This window comes from Acartia tonsa, chromosome 14, assembly GCF_053477335.1.
Source record: "Acartia tonsa isolate MP-2025a chromosome 14, ASM5347733v1, whole genome shotgun sequence".
NCBI lineage: Eukaryota > Metazoa > Arthropoda > Copepoda > Calanoida > Acartiidae > Acartia > Acartia tonsa.
Window position 1 is genome coordinate 21,670,785 of NC_137273.1, and position 18,198 is coordinate 21,688,982.

Consider the following 18,198-nt stretch of genomic DNA (forward strand, 5'->3'; position numbering starts at 1 on the left):
AATGTACAATCATAAGATTAAAACCAGTTTTTTTAGCCGGTGCCTCCGGCACCTCGGGGCTAAAAAAAACTAGTTTTAATCTTATAATTGTACACTCTACATCCGCGGAAAGCCGTTTATAATACGATACGAGAAATAACTATTCTCGTATTCATTCGAATCCGGTGGATAGGAACCGGTTCTCATCCATACGAAAAAACTATGTCTAGCATTGTATTATATCCAGCTTTCTACGAATATAAAAATGTACAATCAAGTTTTTCAAAATATCATTAAACTAAAAAGACTCAAAAATATGTGTAAAAAATGCTTTTTACTCAAAGCCTAAATTTTTTATTTCATTTTTGTATAAAGTTTCTGATAGTAACAAAAATAAAAGGACTTCTACCTTAATTTTACTAAAAAAGTCGTTTCATGTTAAAAGTTACTTTTTCCTCAGTCACTTTTTCAAAACTTTAGCTCTAAAAATCTCCGGTATTAATGGAGGTAAAAAAATATTTTTATATCTACTTATGTGGAAATCTATAGAGAACAAGGACATATACATTTTTAACAATTCATTGAGAAATAAGGGCTGCAGATGCTAAAAAATACTTTTTCGAGGGTCATACTGTAGATAGGTAAGATATATGTATGTATGTGGATAGATAGATAGATAGAAAGCTTCATGGACAGAAGGATAGACAGCTAAATGGATAGATAGATAGATAGATAATAAACCTGGCATCGACCAAATCATTTTCTATTAGATTAAGTAAATACATAGCGGACATGAAGATGGACAGCTAAATGGATAGATAGATAGATAGACAGCTAAATAGATAGATAGATAGATAATATACCTGGCATCGGCCCTAGCAGCATAGTTGACCAAAGCATATTCTAATAGGTTAAGTAAATACATAGCAGACATGTAGATGGATAGATAGTATAGATAGTATAGATAGACAGCTAAATGGACTAAATGGATAGATAGATAATATATCTGGCATCAGCCCTAGCAGCATAGTTGACCAAACATATTTTAGTTGGGTAAGTAAATAGATAGAAAGTTAGACAGCTAAATAGATAGATAGATAGACAGCTAAATAGATAGATAGATAGATAATATACCTGGCATCGGCCCTAGCAGCATAGTTGACCAAAGCATATTCTAATAGGTTAAGTAAATACATAGCAGACATGTAGATGGATAGATAGTATAGATAGATAGATAGACAGCTAAATGGACTAAATGGATAGATAGATAATATATCTGGCATCAGCCCTAGCAGCATAGTTGACCAAACATATTTTAGTTGGGTAAGTAAATAGATAGAAAGTTAGACAGCCAAATAGATAGATAGATAGTTAGACAGCCAAATAGATAGATAGATAGATAATATACCTGGCATCGGCCCTAGCAGCATAGTTGACAAAACATATTTTAGTAGGTTAAGTAAATAGATAGAAAGTTAGACAGCCAAATGGATAGATAGATAGTTAGACAGCTAAATAGATAGATAGATAGATAATATACCTGGCATCGGCCCTAGCAGCATAGTTGACAAAACATATTTTAGTAGGTTAAGTAAATAGATAGAAAGTTAGACAGCCAAATGGATAGATAGATAGTTAGACAGCTAAATAGATAGATAGATAGATAATATACCTGGCATCGGCCCTAGCAGCATAGTTGACCAAAGCATATTCTAGAAGGGCCAGGAAAACAAAAGACACACAAATATTGGACCATACATCAATTGCCTAAAATAGTTATTCAAAATCAAAATTTGTCTGGGTGAGTAGCAAAGGATCTCGATAACCATCGAATTGATAAGGTTCTTCTTTACAGGAAAGATTGTCATATAAGGGATGCTTTATAACTATTTTTGGGGAGGGCATAAATTACTCATATAAACCCCCCCCCGCCCCCCCTCCAAAAAAAAGTTAATTAACACTAAAATTATAAGTGGAGGGTTCATTAATCCCCATCAACCTAAAATTTAATCTTGAAGCTGCCCTAGAATTTATTCGTGTCAGCATATTATTCCTTTCTATAAAAGTTATTTGTTTTTTTTGCTTTTCCGATTGTTTCGTACTTGCATTTTTCCTTCAAAAAGCTTTGTATTGATTTGATGTAATTGTCCTATTTCATTAAAACCACTGACCTTAGTATAAGCAACTGGGGGTAGTGAGCTGTTAATACTCGAAGTCGTTGTCGACATAGCCAGAAGGGTTGTAATTGTTAGAGATACTCTGAAAAACAGTAGTTATTATAAGCATCGTATGGTAGTCAGATTTCCGTTGATATTAAAACGAAAAATTAAAGATTAAAACCAGTTTTGTAAGCCCCAAGGCGAAGGAGGATACATTGGACTGTAAATTAAAGTGATAAAGCCACATTATCTTATTTGTTAGTACTAAAATTTTAAATACTTTTAATGTATTTTTGATAGGTTGGTTCAAAAGAAGTAGAATTTAAACTTTTTATCTATAGAAGGGGTAATTTTGTCTATAAATTTACTATCCATTGCATTATCATTTAAATTCCATGTTAGTAACCAAAAATATATGCAATAGTATAATTCTTTAGGGATAAGGCAATGGCCGATAATTTGCTGAACCTCCCCAATTCTAATACATTAAAGTATCCCTTCTGTAAATAAAACGTGGTTGAAACGTTCAAACACTCAACTTCATTAACCAACAGATTAAAATACATTAAATGTCCCAAAAGATTGTAAGCCAACGAATAAGAAAACTTTGGGTTCAACCCAATGTCCCCTCCCTCCCTGATAATTCATACCTGGCAGGTGCAGACTTATGATCCAACCAGAAGGACATCCAGGAGACACAGACTGTGTATTATTTCATCATTGCAATAACAGCGCACAATCTTATTTTTCATTCTTGTTTAAGTAACAGGATCTGTCTCTGTCTGTCGGTCTGTACTGAAGGATCTCGATACCCGTTGAACCGATATAGTTTTCCTTTACAAGCTATACAAGGTATTATAGGGGAGGGTACAACCACCCTCCTAAGAGAAATCACCTCCTTTGAAAATAAAAAGAGGGAGGGGGGGGGAAGGAATTTTTTTTTATTAAATATCAGTTTTACTGTTTCCTAGATCTTAAGTATCTCACTGCTAAACATACAGACATCATACTACTTTTGTATTTAGGATACAAGGCTTTGTAGGAATAAGAACTCAATGATGAGAAAAGTTTGTATTTACTAAAAAGAAACTAAACCTAAAAAGATGAGACATTGAAAAAGTTTTTCTGTTTAATTCTCTTTTTACACACTCTATAAAAGCAGATTGACTCTGCTCAGCTATAATACATTGTAACTAAAGTTTTAGATGATATTTTAGATTTTTTATGTGATTTTATTTATATGGTTATTCTTGTAACAATTCAGTTTATAAATGTTCATTTGTCAATTTTATCTGTTAAGCTTATTTTTTATGGGAGTTGGCATCCTTGTTATTTCAAGAATATATAATATATTTATACTTTCAATGTCTGTTAAGAAATACATTGGTAATTTCATTAGTTTTATAATCGTAGATATATTGTTGTGTTTTACAAACCTAATAAACTTCTGTTCATCAAAGAAATATGACCAAATAAATATCTTATATTGAACAAAACTAAATAATTATGGTCGAAAAGAAAAATTGATTCCTAAATTATATTCTTACACTTAGGAGGTTGAATCCATTTTTATAAAAGCAGAAATATGATTTATGATTACGGTTTTGACCCTCTAAATAACGGAACGTATGATTCCATTTTCCCCTCTCTTGTAAATTATATCATCAAGGCCAATATGATTTTTAAAATCTACCATTTATATTGTCCTCTCTTGGTAATGATATCATTAAGCCCGATACAGTATTTGTAATGTACAATTCCACTTTCAAGAGAGACGAAACTGAAATGGTGGTTTACTCTTTTAACATCAACATTATTTACTAAGTATATTTGCGATTACTTTTATTTAATGAAATCTTCCAATTTTTAACATGTACAAAACGGCCTGCTTAATTGCTTCAAGATCCATGTCAGATCTATATAGGAAATAAATGTCTATAAACGAGCTCAAGTTTTCCAAGGAATATATGATTAAAACTCATAGTGCTCCAATAATCCATAATAAACTCTCATTGCCCAGAACGATAAGACCCATTATTTTACTTTATTAAAAATAAATTCATTTTTTTCATTTCATGTTGCTATTTACCTTATATTGATGTATTTAATTTCTAATCATAAAAAAGAAAATTTAAATTTATAATATGATAAACTTAAGAAAACTATGTTTTAAAAGAATTCGATTGTGGCGACATTTTGTGTGTTCAAATATTAAACTAAAATTGTAATCATCATCATTAACCCTTTGGTGATGGTAATGTAAAGAAAAAAATATAATTTTAAAAAATCTTTTAAAAATCATTTAAATTATTAAATATTTACTTTCTTTTAGATAGTAATGCCGGGTGAGGAAAATAGATTTATTGAGAAATAGATATGCATATAGAAAACTAGCCAATAGGGAGATAATTATATCGAGCCAACTCTAGTAATCAATGTTTATGAATACACTGATTTGTAAACGTGAATGTACCATTCCATTTTCGCCTCTATTGAAAGTGGATTGGTAATTAAAAAAATCATATAGGCCATGATGATATCATTAACAAGAGAGGGGAAAATGATACATTACGATTTTTAGATGGTCAAAACCGTAATTATAGATTATATTTCTGCTTCTATAAAAAGGATTCAACCTCCCAACTGTCTTATTTGTGAACTGATACAATTTTTTAATATACTGCAAAAATGAACCAATAAGTTGTTTCCATGTTTGATGGCAAATTCGGAAATAGAAAGAAATGCCAACAACAATTTGTTAGTTTGAATGGAGACTAAATATTTAGTATGGGCAAAAAGAGAGTTTATATAGTATTTATATGTGATGTGAAGACAATCTATTTAGTTGTGTAGCTACTATATATTTAGTGATGTATGTTTGAAGTCAAGTAAAAAGAAGATTCTAATATGCAGCAAAAACCATATACGACAAATTACAGATCATTAGTCCTACCTAAATTCCCACTCCTACATTTTCCATTTTGGCCCTTTTTCCTTTTCTTTCTTTCTTTTACCGTTTTTCCTGTCCAACTGGTAAACAAGCATAATTTTTTTCTTCTCAGATTAATAGCTGTGCTGCTTTTGGACATGTTTCTCTGTCTTAAACAGAGCTTAATCTGTCCCAAGTTTTTATTGATCAACATTTCTATTGTTTTCATAGACTCACAAAAAGACCAAAGCAAATGTTTATTCCTTTTTTCCAATAGCCTACTAAAAATAAACCCTCAAATATAGCTTTATTTCAGGAATAAGAGATATTTCTAATTCATTATAAATTATATTGAAATTTTATTTATTTGAACTTTGGAAAGATTTAAAAAACATACATTTATGAATAAGTTTAGAATTGTGACTATACAAAATCCACAATATATTGTAATAGAAGTTAGGACACATAAATAGTTACATAGACATATACAAAGAAAGTATACTAATATGAAACCTGCTGCATTAGCATAATTGGTAATGTGTCAGCCTGCTGTCAGGGAGGTGTCGGGTTCGAGACTGGACCAAACAATGGGGGAATGCCTTATTTCATAAACATGCACAACTCATTACCATTCAAAGTTAGAAGTTTTAGACAAAGGTTGTGCCATCAAAGGGTTGGTGGTCAATAATATGGACACTTTACACCACAATTATAAGATGCGTAGTAAGTTTCAAGGTACAGGGTGTTTCAATAGAAACGTCTTTTTTAAAATCTTAATTATGCATAGAAAATAAAACAATTATATAAAAAGCTTTATATTTTTGGAAAACCTATTCTGGGACATTTATGTTTCAAATATTTGAAAATGATTTTTTCAATAAATTATGCCTTAAAAACCGGTTTTTCCATAGGCCTTATTTTTGAAGATTTACCGATTTAAGGTTGAGGAAAAAATGTGCACATTTTTAAAATTCAAATTGCGCGGCTTTTATTAATAGTAGAAAAACGTCATGCATATCGTTCGAATCGTCATAAACTCTAGTTTTTGGATATATAAGTACTATTAAAGTGCTATTTGTAGTTTAGGAGCTAAATTGAAAAATGTGAGAAATACTAAAAAGTTTTAAGAAATTTGGAACATTTTATCACGTAGCTCCTATACTATACCTAGCACAGGAATGGTTCTTACATATCCAAAAACTAGAGTTTATGACGATTTTAACGGTATGCATAACGTTTTTCTACTATTAATACAAGCCGCGCAATTTGAATTTTAAAAATGTGCATATTTTCCAGAATCTATAAATCTGTAAAATCTTCAAAAATAAGGCCTTTGGAAAAACTGGTTTTTAAGGCATAATCTATTGAAAAAATTATTTTCAAATATTTAAAACATAAATGTCCCAGAATACGTTTTCCAAATATATAAAGCATTTTATATAATTGTTTTATTTTCTATGCATAATTAAGATTTTAAAAAAGACGTTTCTATTGAAACACCCTGTACATTAAGAGGTCTAGAATCTAGACCAAACGATTCTGTATTCACATGTCAATGTATTTTACTTCTTAGGAGCAGAGACAAAATGAAGGACAGAAGAACAGACATAATCACTTGTAGAATAGTTTTACTACAAAAAACAAACATTAAAATCTTTATATTATTCAGGAGATATCTTATCTTAAGATTTTTTGTTAAGCTTTACAAAGTACCTTAATGATTTTAGGCTATTCAAAATTCAATTCTTGGGTTGGTTTTTATTCAGGGGTAGCTATTCTAACAATCAATTCTACAAAAAATCACGAAACCTTTTAAAGTGAGTGGAAGTATATTTTTTTAATTGAAGAGGGGTGGGTAAGAAGTGGAGGAAAAGGGGAAGGAGGTTGTGGGGACGGATTCCATAATATATAACTTTTGCACCACGTCATCTTCCTGTGGCACCATATTCTCCATCTCTTTTTTATAGATTTTCTTTCCCACTTCTCCTCTCATCTCCCTCATTTTATGACGTAACAAGAAGACGACTTGGTGCAAAAGTTATGTATTTTGGGCTTCGTCGGAAATTTACCTTCAAAATTATTTGTCAGAATATCATTCCCTTTTACCTGGTTTTTATTTTCTTCCTTATACAGCAGCCGCTAGTTTTACGATACTGGGCATATCAAGTTAAAAAGTAGCTACGCTACTAATAATTATAAATCTAAATTGCTAAATGCAAGATATCTAATATCTAAACATGTTTAAATAAGAATAAAAATATGTAAGTATTGCAGTGATAAAAGACCTATCATGAAAGTTGGAACATAGATGGTCACCACGTAGTAGGACAACTGAAAATAAATAAAGGATTATATTATAAATATATTTATTCTTTATAAACCTTTACCTGAAAGTCGTAATTGAGAATGGTATCATGTATACCTGTTTTCGGGCATTACCTCTACTGCTACTTATTTATTACTGGTACAGCTGTGGTTCAAACATTTTAACGTCTTTAATTATGACCTGATTTTTGAGGAGATTCAAATACTTTTAACTCAACAAGTAGATTTTTTAAGCTAATACAAAGCTCACGAAACTCAAGGTATAATTTGATTGATTGATTAAGTAGCTGACTAGATCGACGCGGCATCCACGCACAAAAACAACGCATTGAAAACACATGTTATAAATTTATATTTTAAACTATTTTAGCAATTGAATAGCTTTCGGGTATCCTATTATATAAAGTAGTAGGTTTTTTTGTTTGTAGTGAAGGACCTCGCTTACCGCTGAATCGAATAAGTTTGTCTTTACAGTGAAGCTTCTTATAGGTAAGGACATAGTCTTAGGATACTTTATTTTTATAAATAAGTCTAAGTATGGTTTTAGGCTATTTTTTACCTCTTCTATATGCCTTAAAATATGGACCCCCTAGATGCTAGGGAGCCACCACTAGTATAATAATAAAATCTCAGTCTACTTTTTACGTACTTGATATAAAATAAAAGAGTAAATAATCAGGAATCTAGAGAATTGATAAAAATGGATGAACAAAATCATCTCTTCTGAAGATAAATATTATTGGTTAAAAAGTTTGGACACCAACTACTCAAAATTCACAAAAGTATCCACTTTTTTGGGATAACAAATAACGATAACATGGTTGTACATCTTTGGTACCAGTGTAATTTACAGTCCAATGTCCCCTCCCCCCTGGTAAATAATGGTTTCTTTGTATAAATGAAGATAGCGTAAAGATAAAGGAAATCTTTTTATAAAAGTAATCTAGGTTAATCATTCTAACTCTCTTAAAAGAATTTTATTATAACAAACAAGAAATGTATTAATTTTTAAATGCTCTTTAAGAAATACAATTTTATGGGTTTAGGATTAATTTTATCCTAATATCATAAGCCGATTTAAACCTGTCTGGGTACTTGAAAATTGCAATTTCAAGAACTGGTTTTAAAGGCTATCTATCATTGATTTTACTGCATCAATTATATGACACTGTAAAAATCTTTGATAAAATTGAAATATCCTTTTGTATAGTCGATTCGTGGCAAAGCCTCTTAAGGGGCGTGTCGTCGTATTTTTAGTAGCTTTTTATGGGTTATTTTAGGTTAGGTTAGGTTAGGTGATTGCCCCGCAGGGTTAGAGCCCCCCCCCCTCGCAGGGGCTATAAATAGGATAATAAAAGTAACATGTGCATAAGCAAGACTTTCTGTACAGAAGAATCTCGCTAACCGCTGAACCAATATTGTTATGCTTTATAGTGTAGCTTCTCATAGGTACTGGGAAGGTTAATAACTATTTTAGGGGAGGGTACCACCACCCTCCCCAGAGAAAACGCCATAGAGGGTCGTAGTTGCTTGTTATTACAATGTTTATTTGTGGGTTTATTTATAAAGTTTCACACTTTACCTTCGGGTAAATCTTCTAAAAAATACACTCTAAGAAAGCAACTAAAATTTTTATTTTTTACAGTATAGAATTGTCTGTATGTTTACTGCCGCCATACAAACTATTTACAAACAAATATTTTAAAGTTTTATGTCTGTTAAAAGTTTGCCTCAACAAAACTGACATTTATCCATATGATGGAGAGAGAAAACTTTTTAACAATGTACACAGTGGGATAAGTAAATTGTCAAGAAATAAATTTTAAAAAAATTAGAACTGAAAGTCCTTTAAAAATAGGACTCTTAAGGTCTGAAATTGATCAGGAAGAGATGGGACTTTCGGCTTAGTCTCCAAAGTTTTAAATAACGTTTCCTTATTCGCTTATCAATTTTTTTTATTTTGATTGATTGGTTCATTAAGTAGAGTGTCCAACCGTTTAAACCACTAATTGTAATGTACAGAAAGGGGAGATTTATGTATCATCATTGGGGATGTGTATAAATTTATTGGTCATTTTTTAGATAAGTTATATTTGATTCAAAAATGAAGTGATTATGTAGTAAAATGTTTTTTCATATGCATTTTTATTTTGTTGAGCCCTGAATAGTGTATTAGCTAATACGCCCCTAGAGGAATCCAGGGGCACTTGAGAGGGGAGTTGAATCCCAAAACCCATTTTTTAAATTTAGATTTTAAAAATATAAAAATAATTGGGAAGGGGGGGGGGTTTCTAGGGGTGATTTCTTTTCTGGATGGTGGTGGTACCCTCCCCCGAAATAGTTATAAACCTTTCCGGGACCTATGTGAAGTAACCCTGTTAAGGATTACCCGATCGGTTCAGCCGTTAGCGAGATTCTTCGGTACAGACAAATAAACCAACAAACATCCTGTTACTTTATTATAAGGATATATATGTATTTGTTTATTTATTGAATAATATATTATGAAGATATGCATTATAAAACGCTTACCTGTCTTTTAAACTGCATGACAACACTGAAAAATAAATAGTTTTAATAATTTGTTAGTTTTAAACAGTTTGAATATAACAAAGTATTTGACGATCTATAATATATATTCAAATTTTAAAGTATTATTAGTTTGAATTCTTTCAAATTGTTCAATGCAAATTTTGAAAATATTTTAATCGCCTTGAAGGTGGGCATAATTTTGCGACCATTTCTTATTATCTTTAGACCATGGTGTATATTAAGCTTTTTAAAAATATTTTAAGGTTTTGTAATATCAACTAATTTACTTTAAATTTTGTCTTTTTGTTGCAATTGTAGCGTTGTTGATAATTAATTTAAGTCCACTTATTTTTTTCCTACAGCCCTTAAGTTGCGAAGCAATAAAAAGAATTTTTTTTTTATTTGAAATCATTAAAGTTAAGAATAATCTACAGGTAATGTCAATAAAGCGACCAATGTTTAGTCTTTTTTTTATCATATTGTTAGGACTAATAGGAGACAAAAAGGTTTAGTCGAAGTCATGTTTGAAAGGTTGGACAAACGGCCGGCTAGAGATAAAATATCTACCTTAAACAGCTGTATTCTCCAGTAGCAGTTGCTACATCACATCTAGCATCCTTGTGTCTTAATATTAGGTAATTAGATCTATCCATCTATCTGTCTGTCTGTCTGTTTGTCTCTTTGTGTATCAGTCTATCTATCTGTCTATCTATCTATCTGTTTGTTTGTGTGTCAGTCTGTTTTTCTGTCTGTTTTTCTGTCTGTATTTCTGTCTGTCTTTCTGTCTGTCTTTCTGTCCGTCTTTCTGTCTGTCTTTCTGTCTGTCTGTTTGTCTGTCTGTTTGTCTGTCTATTTGTCTGTCTGTTTGTCTGTCTGTTTGTCTGTCTGTTTGTCTGTCTGTTTGTCTGTCTGTTTGTCTGTCTGTTTGTCTGTCTGTTTGTCTGTCTGTTTGTCTCTTTGTGTATCAGTCTATCTATCTGTCTATCTATCTATCTGTTTGTTTGTGTGTCAGTCTGTTTTTCTGTCTGTTTTTCTGTCTGTATTTCTGTCTGTCTTTCTGTCTGTCTTTCTGTCCGTCTTTCTGTCTGTCTTTCTGTCTGTCTGTTTGTCTGTCTGTTTGTCTGTCTATTTGTCTGTCTGTTTGTCTGTCTGTTTGTCTGTCTGTTTGTCTCTCTGTTTGTCTGTCTGTTTGTCTCTTTGTGTATCAGTCTATCTATCTGTCTATCTATCTATCTGTTTGTTTGTGTGTCAGTCTGTTTTTCTGTCTGTTTTTCTGTCTGTATTTCTGTCTGTCTTTCTGTCTGTCTTTCTGTCTGTCTGTTTGTCTGTCTGTTTGTCTGTCTATTTGTCTGTCTGTTTGTCTGTCTGTTTGTCTGTCTGTTTGTCTGTCTGTTTGTCTGTCTGTTTGTCTGTCTGTTTGTCTGTCTGTTTGTCTGTCTGTTTGTCTGTCTGTTTGTCTGTCTGTCTGTTTGTCTGTCTGTTTGTCTGTCTGTTTGTCTGTCTGTTTGTCTGTCTGTTTGTCTGTCTGTTTGTCTGTCTGTTTGTCTGTCTGTTTGTCTGTCTGTTTGTCTGTCTGTTTGTCTGTCTGTTTGTCTGTCTGTTTGTCTGTCTGTTTGTCTGTCTGTTTGTCTGTCTGTTTGTCTGTCTGTTTGTCTGTCTGTTTGTCTGTCTGTTTGTCTGTCTGTTTGTCTGTCTGTTTGTCTGTCTGTTTGTCTGTCTGTTTGTCTGTCTGTTTGTCTGTCTGTTTGTCTGTCTGTTTGTTTGTCTGTTTGTCTGTTTGTCTGTCTGTTTGTCTGTCTGTTTGTCAGTATATCTATCTGTCTATCTATCTATGTGTATACCTGGCCAGCTCGAAGCCTCCAGGAAGGAAGAGGTTGGGAACAAACTGCACCGGATCCGGCAGCTTAATAAATATAATAACAAGACTCTGTTAGTTGCGTCACACTAACACAATAAAGTTAAAGAATAGAGGGGACAAGAGTAATATATCAGTACCCCTACCAAGCATTGATCATTTAAAGCAACTTTATTTTATTAAATAATTGTTAGTTTGGAATAAAAAAATCCAAGTTTTTACATGTTTTCTTTTGAAAACAACACAAAAAAATTTTAAAAATTGAGGTATTTCCTTTTTGCATTAATTATGCATATACTTAAAAAATGCTTTATTCAATGTTTAAACCTTTTGTGTTTTCACAATGAAGTGTAAGCTTGTTATGCTTTTGTGATACGATTCTATATATCAAAATATATCAAAAAAATCAAAAGATTTTTAACAATTAAATTCGAAGATTTTTTTCTTTAATTTAAAATTCCTTCATAGAATATGTATTACCTTCCAATTATAAACAAGGTCTTTCGTTGTCCATCCATAACTGGCAATCTAAAAAATTGTAAAAAAATTATTATTGGATAGGTAGACACAAATACTTATATTTAGATAGACAAATAGAATAAGGATGGCAACATTTATTAGTAGCAATTCACAAAAAATCATAAACTGGACAAACGGACAAAGTGAGTTATAGAGCATATGTTCACTTGTCACAACAAAGAAAAGAAATGGAAAGATTAAGCTCGAGAAATCACGAAACCTTTAATAAATAGGGTTTATGTCTTTTAAAGTATGACCGACAGACAAAACAATGTATAAGTTAGATGCGCATATGTTATTGGAATATTCAATGAAAGTTTCAGCTGTCTATTTTCAATAGCAGTCGAGAAAATTGAATTTTTCCCCATAGCGTCTCAGACTGACGGACAGGAGAACCCAGTAAAAGTGTCGGACTGATTATGACGTAAAAAACTAATTAGCCAATAAGAGGCCACTATAAATTTTACCATTGGTCAGTAATGGCCTCTCATTGGCTAATTTTTTTACGTCATAATCAGTCAGACACTATTACTGGGTTCAAGAATGGCGCGTTTTATTATGAAATTATTACGAAAATGCCTCGTAGGATTTGAACAGAGTATACAACTTAGGAATTCAAAATTTTAAAATTATTATTTCAGCCATTTGTATAATGTCTAATAAAGCTCTAAAAAGATGCATTAATTAATATACAGCAAAAATGGATTTAAGATTATTTATTTTTCTTCTATAAAAGCCGTACTAACAAAAGCGAAATAATTAAATAAATAGTTGTATACTCTGTTTAAATCCTACGAGGCATTTTATAATAATTTCGTAATAAAACGCGGCATTCTTCTTTCAAAAACCCATCTCTGGCATATTACTAGGACAAAGATTTTTTATATAACTAATAACATTTTTATGAAAATTAAAAGTTGGTGTTACATGTCAGAATACAAAAATAAGAAATAATTAAAGTTTCATACAAACACTCTTCCAGTCTCACCCTTAAAAAAAATTAGGTTTTTTGTAACCAAACTTTTATAAAAGTTTAAATATTAGTCTCTAAAAATGTTAAAATAACAAGGACATCATTCATTGTTTAATATCAAATACGATCGATCCAAATATGTGTTTTGTAATCCCTTTTAAATGCTTTATTAGAATACTAGCAGGCTTGGAGGCCTCTAGAGGCAACATTTTATTTGTAAAAAAGTTCTAAGGATTATTTCTCTAGGGAGGGAGTTGGAACCCTACCCAAAATAGTTATAAACCTTCCCAGGACCTACATTGTAAATGACAATCATATTGGTTTAAGTGAATAGCGGATCCTTACAAGGTACACACAAAAAGAGACACACAGACATCCTGTTACTTTTATATAAGGATTTTAAAGCCCAAACTCTGAATCTGTTGAACTAGTATATAAATAAAATACAGGTTCTAAATTTAATTAGAAAAAGTTTAGAATTCTTTAATGAATTAGAACCAAGTTTTGTTTCTGCCAAACAAACATACAAACAAACATACAAACAAACAAGCAAAACAATAAAACATGAGATTGAACAATACGAAGAAATTTAGAATAGAGCAGTTACTCTATAACTAGTGTTTGTACGTACATCACAAAATTTGAAAAATATTTGTTTAAAATTAACGAAGCTACTTCAGTGTTTTGTACAAGTGTTTGTACGTCCATAACAAAATTTGAAAGTTAGTTGCTTAAAATTTAAAACCTGTAATAAAAATTCATATTTAGTGTTTCATTGATAATTTCAGCCAAAAATTTTCTTAATACTAACTATAAAATCTTATCTTTTATCTATTCTTACAGCATAATACTTTACTGTTCTATTTAAATAAAAAGTTCAAAGCTTGTTTGTGAACTTGCTTACACTATTACTTTTAATATTTTGCTGGGTAATACTTTTAAGATTTATTATTGTTTTAATTAAATGTTGCAGAAACAAAATTTATTAAAAACCGTACATTTTAAAGTGAGTTCTAGGTACATATGTTAGAATGTAGATACAAAATTAAAAGAAACACTTTGTCTTCCAACTTCTTTACCAGTTCAATGTATTTAATCATTCTCTTTATAGCTCAAAATTCAATGTGAGCCGATTTGGAAAGCGGCTCACCTAATAGAGATCTTAAAATCAAGATGGCAGTAATGAGCCGGGAAACACTTTGGAAACACTCACTGGCATCTTAAAATGACTACTGCCACTGAGCCAGTGGGTGTTTTCAAAATGTTTCCCTGCTAACCACTGTCATTTTGATTCTAATATCTATGTTTTATCGGAAGCACTGGCATTGGCAGTGGAATCAACAGTGACAATGGGCGAGACTAAATGATATAAGGTTCTAGCTCTGGTTTACATTAAGCAGGAAGAAACAGAATTAGTAATAAGCTTTTTATTACTACTCCCTAGAAAAAATTTAGATCAAAAAATTTTCCAAAACCAAAACTTTAAATAATAAAAATGCAAAAATTGTACTTCCTCTTTGCTTCACTCTTTAAAACACTCTTTCTTGAAATTAGCTATTGTGCTTTTTTGCGAATATGAACTATCACTTAATATCATAATGTGCGAATGTAAAGTGAATCCTCTGGTTTACCCAGGAAGGGAGGGGACGCAGTTAATTCTAGTTCCCAAAGTTTTATAATAAAGTTTATAAGTTAAGTTGTATTATGTGTATGGGGACTTTTGTCTAATTTTGATGGTTGGTTCATTAATTTGAGTGTTTAAATGTTCCGACTACCAATTGTAATATATAGTATGTTTAATTTTGCGTATTATTATTGGGGATGTGCACAAATTTATCGGCTAATGTCTTATCCCTTTAGAACCCTAAGTTTTACCTTGAGATGGCAGGTTTGTGTATCCAGTGGAAAAAGCTCCAGGTTCATTGGACAGGAAAGGGTCAGGGAAACCTGATTATAAACAAGATTAATTAATAGGGGCACCCAAGGGGGGGAGGAAGCCCCTACCCGTTTTAATTTGAGTTTTAAAAAGATAAAGTAAGAATTATGGTAATGTAATTTTCCTATGGGCGATTTTTTTAGGGTGGTGGTATACTCCTCCAAAACCTTCCCAAGACCTATATGAAAAGCTAAATTGTAAAGGAGAACCATTTCGGTTAAGCGGTTAGCGAGATCCTTTAGTACAGACAGGCAGACATCCAGTTACTTTTATATACTTTATCTAAAGAAACCCGAAATTGGTTCTTGAATTTATACTAAGATCAATCAAATTGATAAATAACTTACCCTAATACTATACAGAACATCACCATTTGGATGAACTCTAAAAAATAAAACAATTATTATAATTAGAAGTTTAACTCGGGTCTTATAGGTACATTCCAACAAAGTACATGTCAAGATATAAACAATTCAATTTTACTTTAAAATAGAGATTACATAATTGTAAATATAAAGGATTTAAAAAATAACTAATTGCTCTCAATTTTCATTTTAAGCACTACATTTTGGTTCAAACCTAATGTTCAATGGTTCTACTTCATGCTAAAACAATATTAAATTAGAGCAAAATTCTTCACAATGGCTAGGTCTCGAGCTGTGTTGCTTTGGAGAGGTAAGTAGTGAGGTGAAACTTGTCACTAATAATACCTGACATAAAGATTTGGTTGGATGATATTATTTGGTTGGATGATATTATGAAACTTGCAACTAATAATACCTGACATAAAGATTTGGTTGGATAATATTATGAAACTTGTCACTAATAATACCAGACATAAAGATTTGGTTGGATGATATTATGACACTTGCAACTAATAATACCTGAGATAAAGATTTGGTTGGATAATATCATGAAACTTGCCACTAATAATACCTGACATAAAGATTTGGTTGGATAATATCATGAAACTTGCCTTTAATAATACCTGACAAAAAGATTTGGTTGGATAATATTATGAAACTTGCCACTAATAATACCTGACATAAAGATCTGGTTGGATACTATTATGAAACTTTCCACTAATAATACCTGACATAAAGATTTGGTTGGATAATATTATAAACGTGCCAATAATAATACCTGACATAAAGATTTGGTTGGATAATATCATGAAACTTGCCAATTATAATACCTGACATAAAGATTTGGTTGGATAATATTATGGAACTTGCCATCCTTCTCATTTCTAAAGAAAGTATCGGGCATCCAAACCTAAAAAAATAATATTTGCTAGCAAAATATATCTTTGATGACTGACTATTGGGGAAAGGGGGAGGGGGTAGTAAGTTGACCCTCTACTTCCATATACAGTTTTCTTCTATGAAGTAAAATAAATTTTATAAAAGAGTTAAAAATCTTTACTGGACATATAAGAAGCTACACTGTAAAAGAGACCATATCAGCACAGAGCAGTTAGCGAGATCTTAAGCCACAGACAGACCCATAGACATCCTGTAATTAAGTATAATAATAATAATTAAGTATGATGTTGATGAGAAAACAGCAAAAATATAAAAGGCTAAACAAACACCTATATTTGTGAATTTAACAGGGATCTACAGGATAAGCCAATTGCAGATTGATTATAAAAAATTATTGATATATATCCCTGTCAAAGATAAAATAATTACCCTCCTGTAGATTAATATTAGTAGTTGAAACGTTTGGACACTTAATGAAACAACCAATCAAAATTCAATGGAAGTTCCCACAGTTGTAAAGCCAACAAATAAGAAAACGTTATTATAAAACTTTGGGGACTAAACAGACCACTTTCCACTCCCTCTCTGAAAAATGGCGATGATCTAAATACCTCCACATTCCCGAGTAGACCAAGCTCTGCATAAAAGTTAAATGGCATCTATGCCGAATATCTTTGCACATACTTGGGTGCAAAATGCACAGCTATTCTATTGCCAAAGCCTGTCCGTACATCCGTCTGTCTGACAGTTAGACTCATGGACGTTCAAAGGGGGCCGGGGAAAGGTGGAGTAATGGGGGGGATAACCCTCAAAAACAAATTGCTAAACCCCCCAGCCCAAAGTTTTAAAACCCTTATTTAACCCCCCCACCAAAATAAACTGAAAAGCTTGGACGTCCTTTGACTTGCGCTAAATATGTAGATTGACTGGTTAACCCCAAGGGGTGGTGGTAGGACCTAATAAACGCTACACTGCAAAGGAAAATCATATCGTTTTAGCGGTTAAAGTGATCCTTCTTTAAACACATAAGACATCCTGTTACTTTTATATAAGGTTTTTTTGCTTTAGAATGAGATAATTTTAGAATTCTAGAGTTGAACTGAATTACCAAAGAATTTGGTTAAAAAGTTTACTCCATCCAAGACTTTCATCTTTATTTGATTTTTGTTTTAAAGAAAACTAAATATTTTCTTAGAGTTTTTATTTTATTTTTTAACTAAATTTTGAATCGGCAGAGCTAATCTTTAAATGTGTAGCCGTTGCCGTAGCCGTGGCCCTAGTCGTTGCCGTAGCCGTCACCACTGCCAGTATTGCCAATAAAACATGTATTTTTAAATGTTTGAAGTTTTTACGTATTATTATTATTATTATTGTTTTTCATATTTTTACTGCAAATACAAAAAGTGGTTGTGATTTAAAGATTCAAAGCTGTGACCACCTGTAGCAAATTTGATTTAAAGATTAGGTTAGTGACTGTATCTGTGGCAGCGGCAACGGCAACGGCTACACATTTAAAGATCCAGCTCAGCTCAGAAGTAGAGCAGCAATAAGATAAAGCCATTATTGATGAAAAAGGGCTTGGGATTACCTATGTTTTTTTCAAGTACTGTAAAATGTCAAATTATCAATTACTTCATTTGATTATGAGCAATAGGTACTTTTTCTTAAAGTGTCTGTATATCCCTTCTTATTTTTGATGAAAATGTAAATTTTTTTTTCTTTTCTC

The 18,198-nt window shown here is 31.7% G+C and overlaps 2 protein-coding genes across 6 annotated transcripts in view; both read right to left on the reverse strand.

Annotated features, from left to right (window-relative positions):
• The window catches only part of RpL19 (ribosomal protein L19), a 249,838-nt gene that overhangs the window by 228,958 nt on the left and 2,682 nt on the right, over nucleotides 1-18,198 (reverse strand). The window lies entirely within an intron of this gene.
• Nucleotides 1-18,198, reverse strand: part of LOC145306132 (glutamate-gated chloride channel-like) — a 40,474-nt gene that overhangs the window by 18,658 nt on the left and 3,618 nt on the right. For 2 of the 3 annotated variants that reach the window (XM_080148098.1, XM_080148096.1), the window contains exons 3-13: nucleotides 16,403-16,482; nucleotides 15,555-15,591; nucleotides 15,147-15,218; nucleotides 12,260-12,307; nucleotides 11,766-11,827; nucleotides 10,492-10,548; nucleotides 9,925-9,949; nucleotides 7,353-7,398; nucleotides 2,789-2,840; nucleotides 2,151-2,238; nucleotides 1,652-1,746 (exon numbers count right to left, since the gene is read on the reverse strand). In XM_080148098.1, the coding sequence (XP_080004224.1) occupies nucleotides 1,652-1,746; nucleotides 2,151-2,238; nucleotides 2,789-2,840; nucleotides 7,353-7,398; nucleotides 9,925-9,949; nucleotides 10,492-10,548; nucleotides 11,766-11,827; nucleotides 12,260-12,307; nucleotides 15,147-15,218; nucleotides 15,555-15,591; nucleotides 16,403-16,482 (662 nt within the window). The remainder of the gene's footprint in view (nucleotides 1-1,651; nucleotides 1,747-2,150; nucleotides 2,239-2,788; nucleotides 2,841-7,352; nucleotides 7,399-9,924; nucleotides 9,950-10,491; nucleotides 10,549-11,765; nucleotides 11,828-12,259; nucleotides 12,308-15,146; nucleotides 15,219-15,554; nucleotides 15,592-16,402; nucleotides 16,483-18,198) is intronic. The other variant, XM_080148097.1, reaches the window with a different exon arrangement.